The 20,381-nt window shown below is 39.3% G+C and overlaps 2 protein-coding genes across 2 annotated transcripts; one reads left to right on the top strand and one right to left on the bottom strand.

Annotated features, from left to right (window-relative positions):
- The first annotated feature begins 6,181 nt into the window (after nucleotides 1-6,181).
- Nucleotides 6,182-13,944, top strand: paf1 (PAF1 homolog, Paf1/RNA polymerase II complex component). Its single transcript, XM_012874587.3, has 14 exons — nucleotides 6,182-6,464; nucleotides 8,178-8,210; nucleotides 8,291-8,383; nucleotides 8,467-8,588; nucleotides 8,715-8,781; nucleotides 8,875-8,976; nucleotides 9,076-9,181; nucleotides 10,753-10,821; nucleotides 11,239-11,342; nucleotides 11,429-11,545; nucleotides 11,647-11,775; nucleotides 11,867-11,972; nucleotides 13,013-13,097; nucleotides 13,196-13,944. Exons 1-14 carry the CDS (start codon nucleotides 6,418-6,420, stop codon nucleotides 13,609-13,611), a joined length of 1,596 nt encoding a protein of 531 aa, XP_012730041.2. The 5' UTR covers nucleotides 6,182-6,417; the 3' UTR covers nucleotides 13,612-13,944.
- Nucleotides 13,945-14,706: 762 nt separating this feature from the next.
- On the bottom strand, nucleotides 14,707-17,648 carry gmfg (glia maturation factor, gamma). Its single transcript, XM_012874559.3, has 7 exons — nucleotides 17,516-17,648; nucleotides 17,039-17,135; nucleotides 16,885-16,934; nucleotides 16,507-16,556; nucleotides 16,069-16,151; nucleotides 15,143-15,216; nucleotides 14,707-14,865 (listed from the first exon to the last, which is right to left on the bottom strand). Exons 1-7 carry the CDS (start codon nucleotides 17,516-17,518, stop codon nucleotides 14,794-14,796), a joined length of 429 nt encoding a protein of 142 aa, XP_012730013.1. The 5' UTR covers nucleotides 17,519-17,648; the 3' UTR covers nucleotides 14,707-14,793.
- Nucleotides 17,649-20,381: the final 2,733 nt, after the last annotated feature.

Here is a 20,381-nt window from a genome sequence, read left to right as displayed (position 1 = left end):
ACTGAGATCTGTGTCACATGTGTGGTTAAAGGGCAATAAAATCCAGGCAAGTGGGCAAATGTATTACTGACTTGCAGAGTTTTAATTCATAGCACCAGCAATGTATTACCCTATCAAATATTGCACTCAAACAGTCTTTTGCATTTGTGCAAATTAATATTGCAAAGTCAATTGTGATTAAATGTATTTTTCAGCTCTAATCATTAAAGGTAAAATAAACAAGTGTTTTAAGACATACAAACATACAGGACCTATGAGTTTTACTTTCAAAATCTAAATTAAAAGATGCAGTGTTATAATTTTTACTTTCAAGGTTAGTTATGAAAATTGGTCATAATTTTTAGATTTAAAATAAAGATTTTGCCTTTTGATGTCATAATTGTCAGTCAGCGCTAAGAAGTCCTATTTATTGCTTTCAAATTTATGGTTATGACAGTGCAGGTCAGACATTTGACCTAAAATTTTAATTTTGAGATTTACACAATGGAATCCAAACAAAAAAATTTGAGTTTTAAAGTCATAACTCATAACTGTCACCATTAAAGTCATTCATCTGATTTCCAATATCATTATGAGATTCAGTCCAAATATCAACATTCAAAGACATACTTATGTGATAAAGTCACAACCTCGGAGCTTTAAAGTAATGCATTTAACTTTGGATATAAACTTTAAGATTTAATGTCCTAATTATGGAAAAAAAAATTAATGTCAAAAAAATATTGGTCTTAATTTAGTCTAATTGTGTAAGACTGAACTTGAAGGTTTTCATTAATTGTACGCCAGAATCATAAAAATGCCACACAATCGTTTTATTTATACGACATTCGCTTTACAATTTGAAGTACCGAAAAAAAAAATAAAAATAAACTTAATTTGTTATGACGTATCCTGCTCTGCGGCTCCTTTAAAATGGGCTGACAAAAAGTCCCATCCCGCAACCTCGGCATCATCCAATGACCTCGAGGCATGAGCGGAAGTGCCTCTGACGTCAAATGTGACGAGCGGCTGTAAACAAAAGTGAACGGGCTAGCTTGGAAAAGTTATGCAGGCTGAACAGTGTTTGACCTGAGTGAGTATTCAGATTTAAATCCAAAGTGGGCCTGCTGAGTCCGGCTCTCTACGTCTCGTCGCAGGCATCGGGCCCAGACTGTGGCCGTAAAGGAGAATGGTTTGTTGTTGCTGGCGTTACACTTGGTCCTGTTAGCGACAGAGACAAATCTAAAAAAAAAAGCGTAGCTAGCTTTGTTGTGCACTTATTTGTTGCTTAACTCAGGAGCCACGCTAGCCGACGTTGTTATGCTGCTCATTAATGATTCCCTGAGGATATTCAGGTAGGAGTAACTAGACGCAAACCTCAGCTAGACGGTTGCACGCACGCTCACGTCGTGCTTCTCCGGCTAATGTTGTGCGTAACATCTCAGGAGTTATCCCATAGGCATAATGAACACGACGCTTAATTAATTAATTTTACCGATCTAGATTTACTCACTGATTTACTAAACTGCACTGTGTGAAGGAAAAAAAACTGAGGGTTCAAAGTTCTTCTATCCTAAACCCGCCTATCTCTGCACCCACCTCTCTTTGTTGTCATCGTAACGCATACAGTGACTTTGAATCATTCAATCATTGCGTTAATAAAGCACAAGGCAAGAAAGCCTATAAACACACAAACATACCTATGAGCAGTTTTGCACTGATCTTAATGTTTTGGATGCGTTAAAGGTGCACAGTGCACCATGCATGCCCTTATAATTGCCCGACCTGTTGTTAATTAAGCTTTATTTACCGCAGTTGCCTCTATAGGATTAATGATGTATAGCACTCTAGGTCCTCCACGTTATCAATCTGGGATTGCTCCCTTTAAAACCGTGTGGGGAAAGGAGCAGGACTCGCTCCTTTCTGATTGGGCGAAGCGTCACCTAGTGCCCGCCTACCAGAGGTTGATTTTAGCCAATCATGGTATCAAATGAAAACGTAAGCAGCAGCTGCTAAGAGGAAGCATAAGAAGGTAAGCTAATCAATGCACTTCTTACTGCAAAACCGATGTGATAGCAGCAGCTACACGTGCGTCCTCCTCCTGCGCTGCCATGTTTGTGTTGGTTCAGCTGTGGGCTCAACCGCTCGTGCTTTCGTTGCAGCGATATGTCCCGCCTTAAACCAAAATACTGCAACGTGATTGGCCCGAACCGTTTTTGGTTCGGAGACAAACGGGAGCAGTACCAGATGGATTCTCCTGTGTTTGTGAACGTACAAATACCGCAAGAATCCAGCTTGCAGACAAGGGTTATCTATAGGCTGGATATTCGGTTCTTGACAGTGATTTGGGCCGAATCCTCTGTTCATCGGACACCCGGCTACATTGTTGAGTCTCCGCCGTAATCGTTGCACTAGCGAGGGAACACGGGCTAACTAAAGATTAAAGCTTTCTTACCTCTGAAGACATTACGCTTCTAAACTAAAGAACTGTGCAGCGGCAGATACTTTTCCCTTTCTCCCACGCGCGTGCACAACACTGAAATTTTAAATAGAATATAAAATTCTCCTTCTCACATATAAAGTCCTTAATAATCATGCTCCATTATACATCAGAACTCGGATTACCCTGTATGTTCCTAACAGAGCACTTTGCTCTCAGACTGCAGGTCTACTGGTGGTTCCTAGAGTCTCTAAAAGTAGAATGGGAGGCAGATCTTTTAGTTATTAGCTCCACAAGTGTAAAACTTTCCTTTTTGACAAGACTCATAGTTAGAGTGACTTAGGTTATCCTGAGCTATTTCTGTAGTTATGCTGTTATAGGCTTAGACTGCTGGAGGACATCAGGGTCTATTTTTTTCACTCTGCTGAGTTTTCCTACTGTTCTCCAGTTTTGCATTGTTTGTTGTTATTTCAACTTTTAACTTTATATTCTCTCTGTATTTTTTCTCTTTATAGTAGGTAGACTCTGGTATGGCGTTCTGTTATCTGTGACACCATCCATGGGGGCAAATCATTTGCCATTACCCTATAACATAGAAAGGATTCCTGGATCAATGTGTGCTTCTGTGCTTTTTTGTGTCTCTGTTCTGTCTTCTCTGAACCCCAGTCCGTCTTGTCAAATGGCCGCTCACACTGAGCCTGGTTCTGCTGGAGGTTTTCCTCCGTGTTAAAGGGGAGGTTTCCTCTTCACCGTCACTTCATGCATGCTGAGTATGAGGGATTGCTGCAAAGCCATCGACATTGCAAACGACTGTCCCTGTGGCTCTACGCTATTTCAAGAGGAGTGAATGCTGCTTATCAAGACTCTATGCAATCTACTGGGTTTACTTGGATAGGAAACTTTTTGACCAAGGCAATTTGACTTTGTAAAGTGCCTTGAGATGACATGTGCTGTGTTTCACAACAATTTAATTGCATTGCAAGGGGGCAAAACTTCTGTAACAATCCTGGAACTTAGATGCTCCTTTAAAGCTAGGGTTGGCGATTTTTCTGGAAGTTTCCCCAAGGCCCTTTTTGAATAACTGTGCATGCGCAAGACCGCCCTACCTTGCTCCTCCGGTCTTCAGAGGGATTGTGTTAAATAAATCTCCAAAATCCACTCTGGTCTTATTTCTTTCTACTTAGGCCTACTTCTTCTTCTTCTTCTCATAAACCTGATCGTAGCTTGCTTCATGTGGCTGTCAGCCATGTTCAAAGTTTATGGTGAGAGCAGCAATGAACGGCTAACACCGAAGCTAACCTAGCCGGATACATAAAAACTAGAAATGCGCAGACAGCAAGTGGAAACTAACAAGGAACGTGCACACGTAAAGCCAGTGTGTGCGCGCGTCAGAATGATTGTCATGTGGGACAACCAATAGATGAGGAGATACCCCCAGAACTTGAGGGACAGTTGAGAGCGACAGCAGGAAAAAAACTATGACAAAATCCCTGTCCTTCGGTGCAAAGAGCAGTGATTGGTCAGAGTTTTTACAGGCCTGCAGCTCCCACATAGATCTTTTTTTTTTTAACCTCCTTTTTTCTGAATAATGTACTTACTACTTTCAGCATGGAAGGATGATTTTACCCAGTATGATTAAAAAGTGTTTCTGAACAGGATCACCAAATATAGCTTTAAGTGTGGCAAAAGCACCGGGATAAAAACTCCTCATTGGTGTTTTTGTCCTTGTTTCTATAAACATTTACCGTTTCCCTGATGGGATCAGTTCAAAGAGTGGGTGTCCAGAGACAGAAATGTTCTTTGTAATGTTTTTTTATTTATTTTTTTGCTTGCCTTCGTGAGTAACCAGGATCCATGCAACTCCTCCAGTGTGAGGACAGGGTAGCCGACCGTCGGAGCGCTTTAAATGACCCTCTGAAGTGCTGTCCTCTGTAACATTGTGCTGCTGTTGTGCTAAGCTCATACAGCATGTCAGGATGCTCTCAACAGAGCACAGCTAAAAGAAAACCAGCTCATAGACAGTTGCCGTTTCTCCTTTAAAAATGACTGAAATCCTTAGCGGAGCATTGAGCTCAAATTTTCAAAGAGTCATATGATGCTGCTCCCATTAGAGTTGGAATGAGGACTCGTTACATTGTGCCTTTTCATGTTGTCTGAAAGCTCCAATCTGAGAAAGAATCCTAATTTCCAGGGATGTTTTTGTTTTCTTCATGTGAGTTGTTTTCTACCGATCGGTGTCCCATTTTTATGCGTTTGACTGTTTTTCTTCCAGATCTCAACGATGCTGTGTGAAATCCTTCTGTCGTCACTATGGTTCCTGTTTGTGATCTTCTGGGCCGAGACAATAAGCGTGTGGCTGTTTTTGTCCTTGTTTTACCAGGATCAGGCATTTTACCACTGGGGAGACGGGTAAGAGATTTCCTCTGTTTGTCTTTGACACTTGGAAACATGAAAATGTTAGAAGAAAAATGTAGCGCCTCCAGCCCTGATCTTAATCAGTGAGTTGGAACTAAACTGGTTGGTGATGCATTTTCTCAAGCATATATCTGATTTTATAGGGTACTTGCCGATGATCCTGGGCAGAGGATTTACATGTTGAGCAGGTAGGAAGTTTAAGCTCACAATAAGTAAAGGTAGAATGCTTTATTTATAAAGAATTAACCTTATTGACAAGTTTGCATACTCTAAACTCTTGTCTTTTTTTTTTTTTACAGAGTTGACAACCCAGCAGAGACCGAGGTACAGACCTGAGATGGAAATACATCAAACAGTTTGAAGAAGACTTTTAAATCAGGACTGTTGCTGTCATGTGACTGAAGAGCTAATGAACAAAGCCAATTGCTTCTCTTCTTTTCCATTCACTTTCACAATGAGGTCCGCAGCCACACTTTTGATAGGGAGAAAGGAGGTTAAACTTTTGTGAAAGTGCAATAATAGTTCATTATGTCCTCCACTGCAAATTCATTCTCAGTTTTCTGGAGAGCTGGGACAAAAAATATAAAATATGCAATCTTGGTTCTCATATGAGCTCTGTTTTAATTCTTTGCTTCCTTTAAAACTCCATGTTGCACTTGCACTGAGATGATTTTTGTCCTTCACCTTCTCTATGCAATGTTTGCTAGTTGCAGCTGTAGTTGTGTTTTCAAGTAACAGATTGAAGTCGACCTGATGTTGGACTTCATCTTTATTCTATCCTACAAGTTTTAAACATATCTTTAAAAAAAAAAAAAAGAAAGAAACATTGTACTTGACTGAGGGGTGTTTTTGCAAAGTAATGAGAGTTTCTATTTTGCACTAGTATATTCATTATCTTCTCAGTTTCAACGGAAAAGCAGTAGAAATGAATGTATTATTTGAACTTGATTGTTCTCCGACAATATTTCCCACGTACCTGTTTCTATACATATGTACTTTATTGCTTCTTGTTTTTGCTCTGTAATCGCTCAGTTGCTTGAAATAAAATTTCAAGTTGACTTTTAAAATATCAGATGGGACATATCCGTTTGGTGACAAAGGTGCTTGTGTAAAGCAGAACCGCATCTGTAGAATGATTTAATTTTCTAAAATCAAAATGTGGATCATATTTTTTTCCCTTCATGATTTTTTTGTGTGTCTTTTTTTAACTATGAAACACAATGTTTGTGTTCTGTATACCGAGTTAATAAACAAAACTATATTCGAGTTGTGTTTTTTTTTCTTTGATAACGCTACAGTCGCTACCACCCCGAGACAGCAGGGGTCGCTCGCAACAAAAAAAGAAGCCTCTTCGGATTCGAAGGTCTCGTTTTCACCGCCGGGTCCTCTTGCTCCTCGTCCTGTTTCATCGCGGGGAAATAAGAAGAAAATGTGTAGTTTGTCGCTTTGTTTGTAGCCGCATTCACGCGTTGCGGAGTTGCGTGAAGCCGACGATTGTCGCTGGCCTCACTCGGATCTAGATCGACCGTCTCCGTAAAGAAGCAGCTTTGTTTTGACTTGTGAGGGGTTTTTTGGCCGTAAACATGGCTCCAACGATCCAAACTCAAGCTCAACGGGAAGACGGCCACAGGTACGACAACACCACCGCTATACTTTTATATCAGCGAGAGGCGTTAACTAATTTAAACTGTACAGGCCGAAACAAACATTAGCATTTCCCGCTTAACATAAAAAATTCGATCAAACTAGCTACAACGGATAAAGTGTCAGTTAGCTCAAAAAAAAAAAAAAAAAAATTATATATATATATATATATATATATATATATATATATATATATTTGTAATGGGTCAAAATAAATTGAATGCTCTGTTTCAGTTTAAGAGGATAATGCGGAAGATTAAAAAATAGTTGTAATATTGAATAAATATTATTAAACAGGTTCGAGGTTTCAAAATAACGCGAGGTTTGCCTTGCTGGGTCTGGTGCCTCTCCTGTTCCTTTTCGTGTGTTTCTGTTTGGCAAGTGTACAGATGACATGTAATATAACAAATAGAGGCAAGGTCAATTTATGTCATGGACTTGCGCCTCTGTGACACCAAAAATGACGGGGCCGTCACTGTTTTTGCAGTCTTCACTGCTAAAAATTATTAAACTTACAGCAAGCAATGGTTTTGAGGGAAATAAATTGCAGGAACCGAAATTTGAGAGGATTGGGCAAAGTGTAAAATGCCAGAATAATAAACTAATACACCAGCAGGACGTGATGATCTTTCATAAAAGACTTTGTATGCAACCAGATTGAGCTACTGACGTATAAGAAAAAAAAAAAAAAGAGTCAAATGACGTGGCTATGCACCTTTAAGGTTCAGTGTCTAACCCAGAGGTGTCCAAACCTTTTGGCATGTGGGCCGAAATTCTGAAGTCAAAAGTACTCGAGGGCCAAAAAATGGATAATAATAACGATAAAAATAACCCAGAAACGATGTTGTGATTCTTTTACCTGCTTCACAAAATATGATTTCAATTAAACAAATTATTCTGAGTTTCTGAAGGAAAAGGATGTAAAATCACTGTAAATCCAAAGCTAAAAACAGGTTTTGCACATTTGCTTTATTAAAAGATGGTCAAGCAGTTTGCAAATTATGTTAGACTCAACTGAAAATAAAAGAAACCTGAATTATTTTTGCTCTTGCAATGTGAGAACAGGATTTGGGTCAGTATTTATTTTAAAACACTATATTTAGGTAATTTTAATAAATGATTTGATGGGGGGGAAAAAAGCTTTAAATGCACAAAAACTTGCTTCTGAGTTAAAGTCCTCAGACAGATGTGGTCATATTTACTATGAAATTAAAAAAATGTAAAAAGTGTGGTTATTAATACATGAATATATTGTGTTGTACCAGATGTTTTCAGTTGTAAGATGAAAACCTGTCTGCATTAATTTTAGCCTAATAGAAATAAAATGTTTCCATCTTCATCAGCCAAATTTTTCCAGTAGACCAAATGCAGTTGGGGGGGGGGCACAGAATCAGTCCAGGGGCCACAAATGGCCCCCGGGCCGCACTTTGGACATGCCTGGTCTAACCCAAAGATGCAATGAGGCGACTGTCTGGAAGCTTGAATTGGCTGCTGAGCTACAGATTCCAGGGAAGGTTTTTACTATTCAGTTGACATTATATTAGGATTTCAAAAGTCTTACCGGTGGTTTTAGCGTTGACTGAAAAGCCTAGGAAATCTCCAAGGCAGTGGTAACGACTCTTTACCATGACAGGGGAATTGGCAGTCATTCATTGGAGATTGTAACATCTAAATGTTGACATGTTTGTTTCTCTTCTAGCCGCCCGTCTTCTCACAGAAGCGTGCCGGAGAGGTAAGCAGATTAATTATTTTGTAATTTATATCATATCTATCAAATTGAAGTCGGTCATGTTCAACGTCAATCCGGCGCAGGTCAGGGATCGTCTGCCGGGTGAAGTACTGCAACAGCTTGCCCGACATCCCATTCGATCCCAAATTCATCACCTATCCATTCGATCAGCACAGGTGAGTTCGTTTACCAACTCGTCTGCCTCCCTGGTGAACCCAGCCTTATCCAGAGTAACGCTTTCTTTCTGTTTTTTTGGCAGGTTTGTCCAATATAAAGCCACTTCCCTTGAGAAACAGCATAAACACGAGCTCCTGACCGAACCAGACCTGGGCGTCACCATTGACCTTATCAATCCAGACACCTACCGTATCGACCCCAACAGTACGTTTCATGAAGGGCGCGCACGTACAACACACAGAACAGATAGTTTTGCCTTTTTCTTGTACAACAGAAACACTGAATATCTTAAATATAAACGTAAAATAAGCAAACACTTTACATTTCCAGTTCTTTTGGACACCGCTGATGAAAAGCTGCTGGAAGAGGACATCCAGGCTCCATCCAGCTCCAAAAGGCAAGGCTCATTAAATAAGGGGCCGAAGGTTTTACCTTCTTTCTAAATGTTTTAAAAAAACACACCCTTTTCTCTTTTTTCCCCCCTTTTAAGGTCGCAGCAACACGCCAAGGTTGTGCCATGGATGAGGAAAACAGAATATATTTCCACAGAGTTTAACAGATATGGTGTTTCTAACGAGAAAGTGGAAGTCAAGTAAGTTAGACTTTTCCATGAAGGACACGCATCGATGCGGTTCGGAGTGCCTGAACATTCTGTGTTTCGGAGTTGAAGTCAGACATGTTTTGTATTCAGGATTGGAGTGTCCGTCAAACAACAGTTTACAGAAGAAGAGATCTACAAGGATCGAGACAGTCAGATTTCTGCCATCGAGAAGACGTTTGAGGATGCACAGAAATCGGTGAGTGGGCATATTTTTAGGGCGACGCCTGTTAGGAAGCAGACAAAACACGATTAACCCTCTGTGCAAAAACGTGATGGGTGGGTACCTCCGGTTCTGGGAGTGTCAAGGGGGAAACGTTTTCATGGTATCCTCAACCATAGCTATTACTGGGGCCTTTTTTACTTTAGGGCTCCGCGTGGAATCTCAAACTATATTTTATTTTAAGCGTTCAACTTGAATTAATGTTAGCTATTTCTTTAAGGACACCATCTGCCATGCCATTCAAACTCTATAAGTCGGTTGGCAATCATTTTTTTCTTGCAGTAGCTTGTTGTTTGATTCTAAAAAGCCAAATCTGGACAATGCTACTTACGGTACATTGAAGCAGTGTCAAAATACAATCAGAGAACACTCCTTTTTTCATCTGGCTCAGACACTGAGGATAAAAGTAGCCCAAGCTATTGTAGGAAAGCCTCCAGTTTATTTAGTAACACAATCTGTGCACATCAGCATATTGCTACCTTATTTTTTTTAACTGCATCAATCAGAAATGCGTCAAAGAGGGAAAAACACATATATAAGTCACACCAGACTATAAGCATTTATTTAGACATTTATTTCACACAATCCAAGACTAAAAACTTACATTTAATCTGGTAAGCCAATTTATTAAATTACACAGCAGCATCCACAACCGGACATGGAGCATACCTCGGAAGATGAATGGGGTAAATTAGCTACTCCACTCAGCAACGTTTTATCCTGCGTATATCAGACCGTTACAGACCGTTATGCTGAAAGTTGTCAAAAATACGCCTGAATTAGAGCGTAACCGTGCTACGTGCTAAGCTAACAGTACGATATGGATGTTTCAGAGCAACATAAAGCTCATGTACATCAGCAAAGTTGTAAACCGCCCAGACAACAGACCTGTAAGCTAGCGCTAGCTGTTATTAGCTTAGTGGATAGCCTAATAACAGGGTTCTCCTGCCGTGGTCTGGGTCCTTCAAATTGCACCACACAGCGTTCTGCTGCATGCATGCATACTGTTTAAAGTTATGTTAATGTTTCAATTCATTTTTAAGTGGTACAGGAAAATGCCTCACAAGCCTAGTGAATCTTCTTGTGGCTATAGACGGTAATGTTTACTCCTTGGTTTCTTACTGGTCAATATGAATTAGCATTTAAATTTGATATATAAGTCGCACCTGAATATAAGTCACAGGATCGGCCAAACTATGAAAAAAGTGTGACTTATAGTCCGAAAAATACGGTACTCACAGAGGACATACAAAAGTAAACGCTCAATGTTCTGACTGCTCACTCTGCCTGGAGTGAACTGTATGGCGTCCACTTCCCTCAGCTTTGGGCTGTTTATTTATTTGAAGTAGGCCTGGGTGAGCCGAAATAGCTGCACATGCATCTGACCTTTTTCCATTCAAATGACTTTTTTTTTTGTCATTAAAGCAGTTTTGTTGAGCTATGTTGTTATGCTATATTATTGGATGCAGAGCAGAGAAAAAACAGGGTGAATGGACATGTTTTTAAGGTATGGTTTGTTTTTAATAAAATGTTTTTGTCCTTTGCAGATCACACAGCACTACAGTAAACCCAGAGTCACTCCTGTGGAGGTCTTGCCTGTGTTCCCTGACTTTAAGGTGAGTTTATTGCTCAGTGAACGACTTCAGTTTTTGATTTATTTTAAGATATTGGAGAAATTCACTTGCCACATTGGCTCATAAGAGAAGGTGCAAAGTAGGAAAGGTGCATCAGTTATATACATTAAGTCTTAATATATACAGTAGATCAAAAAGAATACAAAAAGAATAAAAATACTAAAAGAAATAGGAATGGGCATATGATGTCTTATTTACATTCAGTGATTTACTTCAGGATTATTGCACGGGTTATAGCACAGTGTATTAAATAGATTATTGCACATTAGTTATTGCATTTATCGTCATTCTATGGTCTTTGTAAATGATTTCAATGGTGCCCTGAGAAAGTGAAGAATAAATGTAAAAAATATAAAGGTCCCAGATTTGAATGATGAGCCTTGTACATTTTACCTTCAGATGTGGATCAACCCATGCGCTCAGGTCATCTTTGACTCTGATCCCGCACCTAAAGACATATCAGCGCCAGCAGGCGTGGAAATGATGTCTCAGGCCATGATCAGGTACTGCTTACAGGTTTCTTTGTGCTGAATGTTTACCAGCAAGACTATTGTCCTTCAACATTTTGCGTGATGTGCGTTTATCACAGAGGAATGATGGATGAGGAGGGAAATCAGTTTGTGGCCTACTTCTTGCCCAACGAGGAAACACTTCGCAAGCGGAAGAGAGACTGCGAGGAGGGGGTTGATTATATGGCTGAGGACCTGTAAGTGAAAGCCTTGGATCAATAAGAAACAAAATACCTGTTTTCAGATTATGTGGACAAGTCAGAGGTAATAAAACAAAAATCTCCTCTTTTGCTTTCAGGTATGATTACAAGATTGCAAGGGAATACAACTGGAATGTCAAGAACAAAGCCAGCAAAGGTTATGAGGAGAACTACTTCTTTATCTTCAGAGATGGCGACGGGGTTTACTACAACGAGCTGGAGACTAGGTAAATTCTCAAGACAGTGACCTACTATTTTCAAAAAGAGATTAATGGCTTGCTTCATTCCTCTTAATTTTTTTTATTTCTTCTCCTTTAGGGTACGTCTAAGCAAAAGGAGAGCCAAGGCTGGAGCACAGTCCACTACCAACGCTGTGCTGGTGTGTAAGCACAGAGATATGAATGAGAAGGAACTGGAAGCCCAGGTGAGTCTGCTGCTCTGTTTATATCTGTATGAATATATATGTCTGAGCACACATTGAGGCATAGAACTGAGGTCGGGAACCATTTACTGCACAATAGTTTAGTGACCAAACTCTCAGACTAAGGGTTTTATCAGGATTTTCACATTTTCTTTTAATTGCGTTTGACCTTGTAGCTCACAATAATCATCAGAATCAGTATATTTTATTTGTCACCGCAGCGAAATTTCTCTTTGGCCACTCCGGTTCACTTTACAGTTCACATTACATGTAATGAAGGCAAAAAATAATAATTAGCCTGAGCACCTTAGCTGCAGCAGTGACCCGCGCCGCCATCTTGACTGACAGTGAGGTTGGTTTCCATGTCCGAAGTCAGGAAATATGTAATTAGGGTGAACCGAGTAAGCCCAAGGCAGCCAAGTACGGCGCTAACAGCTGGTGCAGAGTGAAGACATTAAGGAGAAATATCGTCTGTGAGCTCGTGAATTTGCGAGCTGAGGACTGGTTATGTAAAACATAGCAACAGTGATTAGAAGCAGCTAAAAGTTTAACTGTGTGGATTAACTTTGCTCCTGCAATGCAGTTGTCTCAACATTCTTCTGAGGACAGCGTCTATCACACATCTCGGACTCCATATGTTACCTTTTGTGGTAGATCTTTGAGGAAACCAACACCTGCTTAATACTTACTGATTGTATGACCAATATATTATGGCAGAAGCGCATGCACTAGCTGTAGGGGCCATGTTTTGTCGTGTCGGTCAGATTTGCACGTTCCAATCAGTTGGGGAAAAAAGAAACAATTTTCTGTCAAAAAGTATTGTGTTCAACACAATAGACAGCCGAACACGTCCAAATCTATATTTGGCGGTGTCCCTTTTTGTTTCAGAAAAGTGTTTATTTTCATTCCTATTGGAATTAGTAATTATCTGATTTGAAGACAATTATCTGATTTGTGATTTGTTTACTGTATGTAGCCTACGTTCACAAAAGGTTTTGGTTTCTTGACGGCTCACGTATGATTTGACCTGCTTTGACTTTCAGGAGGCACGTAAAGCACAGCTGGAGAACCATGAGCCAGAAGATGAGGAGGAAGACATGGACATGGACAAAGACATGGCGGATTCTGGTTCGTTCGTTTAAAATGGACCTTTTCAATTTGCAGTTAAAATGTGGGCGCGCTTAGAGCTTGGGAAAGTCAGCTAAAACTTCCAATCGTTTCTCCAGGTGACGAGAAGGAGAAGGGCAGCGGCAGCGAGGCCGAGAACTCTGGCAGTGAATCAGAGAGGGAAGAGGAGGACCAGGAGCAGAGCGGCGAAGAAGACGAGGAGGACGAAGACCGAGCCAAGAGGCGGCGGAAGGCGAGCGCCAGCGGGAGCGAAAGCGGCGAGGAGAGGACTCGCGAGATGCGAGACGAGGAGGAGATCTTTGGCAGCGACGACGACAGCGACGACAACGAGCCCAAGAACTCGGCCAGGAGCAGCGGGGAGGAGGGCAGCGGCAGCGAGGACGAAGCGGAGAACAGGAGGAGCCCCAGCGCCTCGCCAGCGCGCAGCGACCGCAGCAGCGACCACTCAGAGACCCACGCCCAGAGTGGAAGCGAGAGGGGATCGGACTCCACCGAGGCCAGTGACAGCGAATAAGTGTTGCAGCCTGCTTAAACTCAACGTTGGGCTCAGAAAACTTGACCGTCTCACGCCGTCAGTGAGCATATGGTGTTTTTCAATATCTGTAGCTTCTTGATAAATATAAATGTGTGTGCGAAATGCTCTTTGCATATGAACTCGATCCGTCTCTTTTTAGGCAAGTTTTTATTTGTAGATTTAGATGACTCAGTAGCAGCTGGATTTTTTTTTTTTTTTCCCACCACTTATCGCTGTAAGATCATGTAAAAATGTCTTTGTTCTCTTTACATATGACCTACTATACTGGTAAAGTTTTTTGAAATGAACAATAAATTTCACTTTGGTCAAAAACTTGTTTTCAGTTATTTAAATATGTATGCATCAATTCAATCCAGTTATAACCTGTTATACTATACCTAATTCTGTTGGGTTTAACAGAAGTATTAAAAACATTTTAGTTGCGTGCCCTGAAAAGTTTTAAATAAGCCTGGATTTCCAACACAGGTTTTAAATTAAATAATTTCTTAAATTTAAATGTTTGTATATTTTTGCTTTTTCCATAACCATGTATAATCTAAAAAAATAAAATTAGTATATAGTTGGCAATATATAATAAAATTAAATGTTTAGATTTTTTTTCATTGCATGTGCTACAGTGACTACTACGCTTTGACTTATGTTGGGACCCACCTTTAAAAAATTAGCCTCTAAAACTGGCCTGTTCATTTCTTTGAAAAATAAACTAAACTTTATTGTCGATTATTTAACAGCTAATTTGTGATGGAAAAAAATAGATTTACCAATGATAAATGGCTTTAAATTCAGGGACTTTAGCAATTGGTTAAAACCCACCAACAATGATGTTTAATGAGCACTTTCGAAATGTTACATGGTGTAATCTATAGATGTAAATGCACTGGAGTCGCATGCCAGAAATGAAAACCAACCACTTCCGTGGATAAAATTATATACAACTTGCTCACCTTTCAATGTAAGTCCTTTTGAATAATATAAATAGGTCGAACAGAAACTTGCAGACATCCTGTGTTTAAATATTGGGGGGGAAACAGGTAACCTGTCACATCTATAATTACTTAAAAACCACAACTCTGCTGCCAAAGGTAAATGCTTTTATTGTCACAATGAACAAAAAAGGAAGTCAAATGAAAAGCGGGTTTTAAAATGGCAGGAAATGCAGTTTCAGCGAAAGAATGCCAGCTGGTTCTTGAGCCATTCTTCTGTCAGGTCATCAGCATTTCTGGTTTCAAAGACCTTTCAGAGTGAAACACACTATTAATAAAATCTTCAAAATCACATATAAATGTTAAATCTTATCAAGTATTCTGTAATAGCTAAATTAATGTTTTTTTATGTTAAAACATTTCATCAGATGTTTGCAAGAATAGCAAAATATTAAGATATTTAGTATTACATGAAAAACTGGCTACACTGCTACCGAAAAATGTTGTGCTGTGTTAGCTGTTTTTTCATCATCTTTAGGTAAAGAAATCAAATAATTATCTACCTTTCTACCTTTCAAACTAATTACCTTTGTGAGCTCCGCAGCTTGGACCAGACGATTCTTGCTGCCTGCGTACATCATCTGCTGCTCTGGCTTACACCCTGACGTTATGAGATGGGGATAAAATTAACACAGTATTTTGTAAAATGTATTTGTTACCTTACAGATTTTGTTCTGTTTTTGTCACATTTAAATGTTTCAAATCCTAAACAATCTTTAACATCTACCAAAGATAACATGGATTAAAAAAAAAGTAGTTTTCAAATGAGGATTTCATTTATTAAGGAAACAAATCCATTCAAACTAATCATGTGCATATATATATATATATATATATATATATATATATATATATATATATATATATATAACATTAACTCTGATTAGCCGCATCTGCTGTTCTGGTTCAGTTTCACTGGCCACACCCAGGTCTAATTACCATCTGACCTGTATAACGAAAACTTCCCGTAAAGAGAACCTGTCTGAAAATATGAAGTAAGATAAAAGTTCTGAAAAAGCAACACATCACATCCCGATCTGAAGAATAAGAATAGCCGGCAACCCACATTACTCACATCTATCAGTTTGGAAAGAACTACGATGTCATTCGGATTGCAGAGAACCTCGTGAGTGCTATTATCTAAAACCAAACTGAACTAAAAAAGAATGAATTGAATTGAATTATCAATAAATAAAAGAAACACATAGAAGCAGTTTTTTGTCAACTGCTCTTTCAGTAAATTGTGTGTTTGCCTTTTTCTTATTTAATTTTCTTGCTGTTGAATCAATAGCTTCACACTTTATAAAAACATGATCGTAACAACAGTGTTTTTCTGAACATGTAAATTCCCACTCACACACAATTCACTAATGCTGGTCGTGTTTTTGTAGGACTAAATAAACATAATAATTAAAGACAAAAGTTGTTGATTTGTGAAATTCTAAGTACTTACCCATTGGGCTTGAGAAAATGAAGCAGAGCGGATAAGACACCCTTCCATCAGCATGGATATATTTGTAGCTGTAGACAATATATGTGAGGTGTTGTCAAGGAAGATCCCCCGTTTTTTGTGGACTTTTTTCATACATTTTACAGATTTTTAATCTAAAGTTCAACCTCTCGGTTTGTATGTTTGTGCAGTGATAAAAACTGTTCTTATATTGTGAAAGTTCTGGACTGAACACAGCGAGCGAACCTTTGTGGTTGAGTTAGTGTACTACTCTTCCTGGACTTGCACACAGTTTGTTGAAGACAGGGGAGATTGTAAAACCCTCTCTATATTTGGTGCTCCCAGGAATTGACCACTAACTCTCTGTGTCAGGTTCAGCAAACGCTAACTCTCTGTGAAACAGGTAAAGACTGTTGATGACTGGACATTCAGTAAGGATATCTGGGTTGGCGTTCAGGAAGCTCATTTCTCAGGTCATCCAGTGTGATATCCTGAAAGACAATTGTGATAAGTTATTTCAAAACAGGAGTATATATATATATATATATATATATATATATATATATATATATGAACAAAATCTATTTTTATTTACAATTTTTTAAAAAGAGAATTAAAATTATCATAATGAAAATTGAAAATTTTTATTTGCCGATGAGCTCTAAATCCTTGGGGTCGGAAGGCCTCCTTGCCATCACCCTAATCTTTAGCTCCCTCCACAGACTCAAGTCAAGGCTCTGGCTGGTGTGCTCCAATATGTTAATATTACTTCCAGTCAGACATACTTCAGGCATAAAAAAATATAATAAAGTAACTTACCTCATATTCCTCTTCAAGGATAACAAGTTGTTTCGCCATGTCTATTTTCACTGAAATAAAGAAATGAGCTTTCCTCTTTATAATGTTTGAAGAACGGAAGTGCAAATGCCATTTTATTTGGAAAAGATCGAAACTTTTACTATGCAGTGCTTACTCAGGATGGCTGCATTGTTGGTTTCTTTTCGAAATCTGAACTTTTTCAGTTTTTCTTTCAGACTCTCGTCCACTTCGCACACAACCAAAGAACTTGACTGCAAATATTTGGCAAAAAATAAAATAAAAAAATTGTCAAAATGTGTCGACGACAGACATGTTGTTATGCTTACATTAAGACAAGATTAACTTAAACTAAAAGGGCAAATTTGAAGAGAGGTTAAGAGACCGCCTTGCGTAGATAGGTTAAACCTTCATAACAAATTGACGATTCTAACGTGTGAAGAGCAGGAAGTGCTGCTCTGCATGAGCATGAATCTAGTTTCCTGTTGAATACTGTGAGGCAAGTTGACGACTCGTGCATTAGTAGTAAAGGCAAATAAATATGTATATATTTGTAAAATGCTTATGGCAAGAACTTCGTTAAGTCCAGTAAGGCTAAGCTAGAAATGAAAGACACTGTATTAACTGTACCTACCATTTTCAAAGGATCCTGTCCTCTGTGGCACCACCTTGCTGAAACTGCTCGCAACAAACAGTCAGTTTCTCTCAGACTGTCAGAAGATCCTCCTTCAGACGGTGAGGGGAGGGCAGACACAGCTAAAGCCTGTAGCGGGACTCTTCCTCTTTTTGCTGACACAAGATCTCTCTATTGCTCAAGTACAGCTATGTAATATGAGTTTTATGTTGCAAGGAAATTTTGTCTTTTTATAGCTGAATGCATGAAGGTTAAAACACAAAAACCAAACAGAGGTATTTTCAAATATATCACAGTGTTTGTTTTTACCTCACCCTCTAATGTATTATCACTGTGTTGTGAATAACTTTCACTTCCCAATTCCCTGCAGATGTATTTGGACAACAGAAAATGCCGTCCAGTACTAGGCAAACAACTGAAATCTGAGCAATGCACTATATTTCACCCCCAAGTCCAAATAAAATTAGGTTAAACAGTCGCCATTTTAAGTGTGTTACCTGATACATCATAAATCTTTTAAGGACGGAAAGTTTTGATCACATGCCTTGTGCATTGTTACATTTGTAGACCACTTGCCTGCAAGCTTTAAGCTGGTCGTCTCTCAACTTACACACTACTCATGCACACTAAATGAGTGTCAGGCAAAAGAATATCTGGCTGAATGGAAACATATTATCCATCCAAAATAATTGCACCAAAAGACGATATTTCACAATACCTATGGCAAATTTATTTGTATAGCATGTTTCAGCAGGGCAACTGTGGCTCAATGAGTAGAGTAGTTGTCTTGTAATTAGAAGGTTGTGGGGTTGATTCCAGCTCACCCTCCACCGATGTGCTCTTGGGGAAGATCCCTACTGATCTGTTTATTGGTGAATGTGTGTGATTGAATGAATGTGGCTCTAGTGTAGAGTGCCTTGAGTGGGCAGTATGAAAAAGTGTTATATAAGTTTGGTCTATTGAACAAGACAATTCAAAGTTATTTTTTTAAATTATCTTCTCTTCATGTATAGCACATGAAGAGAACATAATAAAAAAATGTTACAGAGAAAAGTGCATTGCAGTGGAACAGTAGCAGCAGGTCAAGGCATATAAGTTGGACTACAAACTATAACATTCAAAAACAACTCTAAACAAATAGGTTAACCTTGATTTAAACGAACTCAGGCTTTCAGCACTTTTATAGTCTTCTGGGAGTTTGTTCCTGATAAGTGGAGCATAGAAACTGAATGCTGGTTCTCTGTGTTTGGTTCTGGTTCTGGGAATGCAGAGTAGACTTGAGTCAGAAGACCTGAATGGCCTGGACAGTTGACAGTCTTATTCACAGTAAGACTGTGATGTATTTTGGTGCTAAGCCATTCAGGGATTTATAGACTAACATAAGAATTTTAAAGTCTATTCTTTGAGATACAGGGAGCCAGTGTAAGGACTTTGGCACTGGGGTGATGTGTTGTACTTTCTTAGTCTTAGTGAAATTGACTAAAGATAAATGCATGGATTAGTTTTTCAAGATTTTGTTGAGTCATTAGTCCTTTAATCCTGGAAATGTTCTTTAGATGATAGAAGGACGACTTTGTAATTGTCTTTAGATGTCTCTAAAGGTTCAGCTCTGAGTCCATCACTACACCCAGATTTCAGGCCTGATCAGTGTTTACTAGCTGAAGTAGCTGAAGCTGTGTGCTAACTTTTGATCGCTCCTCTATTGGTCCAAAAATATTACTATTCAACTGTAGAAAATGTTGGCACATCCATGCATGCATTTCTTCAACTTGAATGGGTTCATAGTCACCTTGTGACATGTTGATGTAGAGTTGTGAGTCGTCTGCATATAATAGAAATTAGAATAGAATTCAATTCTATTGTCATTGCACTGTCACAAGTACAAAGCAACAAAATGTGTTCTCTGCTTTTTTAACCCATCCCCTTGGGGAGCAGTGGGATGACATGTGCGGCGCCCGGGGAGCAATCTGGGGTTAAGGGTCTTGCTCAGGGAGCCAGAGTGCCGGCACTAGGGATTGAACCAGGTACTTGCATCCTTCTCTGAGTGTAAGCGTGCTGCTCTAACCACTCTGCCACAACTTCCCCTTAACAATTTGCAATAGTTATGATAACTTATGTTGTTTTTTTGGGGGGGATTTTTCACAGCTCTAGTGGCTTGTTTTTTAACACCGTAGGCTCACAGGAGGGAGGGGGTGGAAGAGGGGGAGAGACATGCAGTAAAGGACCGCAGGTCAGAGTTGAACCCTGGTCAATCGCGTCGAGGACTAAGGCCGCCGTACATTGGTCGCGCTACACACTGCGCCACCAGCGCACCATGTTTTTGTTTTTTTAAGATCTGAGCTAGAGGGAGTATGTAGATATTAAACAGGAGGGGACCCAAGATGGACCGTTGGGGAACCCCACATGTGTTACCATGCGGGGTATTCAACAAACAAAAACATGCTTTATAGTCATCATTTTGTAATGCTGTGCATTGCATGAAACTTAAAATTATTTATTAAAAATGTACTTAAAATGTGAATGTAAATGTGCTGTTACATTGAACAGAAACAATTTGAAACAGGGTTTCTTTCAGATGATGAACTGTTAGGCACCTGCATAAAAGTAGAATGGTACACCACCGTTCTGGAAGAACTGGGTAACCTGAAGTACGTAAATTGAAAACAGGAAGGGGACCAGTATCAACCTCTGAGGTACTGAACATATCAGTTGACCCAGTAGGAGAGTATAACCTTTATTATTAAATTGAATGGAATTGAATTTTAATCTGTCAAAACGGCTGCACTGTATTGTATTGTACTGATTTGAAGATACATTTTCTTTATATGAGTTGGACCTTTTTTTTGAACCTGTTATAATAATTTAA

This window comes from Fundulus heteroclitus, chromosome 18, assembly GCF_011125445.2.
Source record: "Fundulus heteroclitus isolate FHET01 chromosome 18, MU-UCD_Fhet_4.1, whole genome shotgun sequence".
In the NCBI taxonomy this organism is placed as follows: Eukaryota; Metazoa; Chordata; class Actinopteri; order Cyprinodontiformes; family Fundulidae; genus Fundulus; species Fundulus heteroclitus.
Note: the sequence above shows the minus strand (reverse complement) of the source record. Positions and strands in the feature narration are given on the sequence as shown.

What these genes read in the sequence shown, in the direction of transcription:
- paf1 (XM_012874587.3), top strand. Translation starts at nt 6,418, where the DNA reads ATGGCTCCAACGATCCAAACTCAAGCTCAACGGGAAGACGGCCACAG. An exon ending in CACAGAAGCGTGCCGGAGAG is followed by an intron (nt 8,211 to 8,290) that starts GTAAGCAGATTA and finishes AATCCGGCGCAG; the next exon opens with GTCAGGGATCGTCTGCCGGG. An exon ending in CTGTGTTCCCTGACTTTAAG is followed by an intron (nt 10,822 to 11,238) that starts GTGAGTTTATTG and finishes TTTTACCTTCAG; the next exon opens with ATGTGGATCAACCCATGCGC.
- gmfg (XM_012874559.3), bottom strand. An exon ending in CATTTTCTCAAGCCCAATGG is followed by an intron (nt 15,217 to 16,068) that starts GTAAGTACTTAG and finishes TCATAACGTCAG; the next exon opens with GGTGTAAGCCAGAGCAGCAG. An exon ending in AAGCTGCGGAGCTCACAAAG is followed by an intron (nt 14,866 to 15,142) that starts GTAATTAGTTTG and finishes TCACTCTGAAAG; the next exon opens with GTCTTTGAAACCAGAAATGC.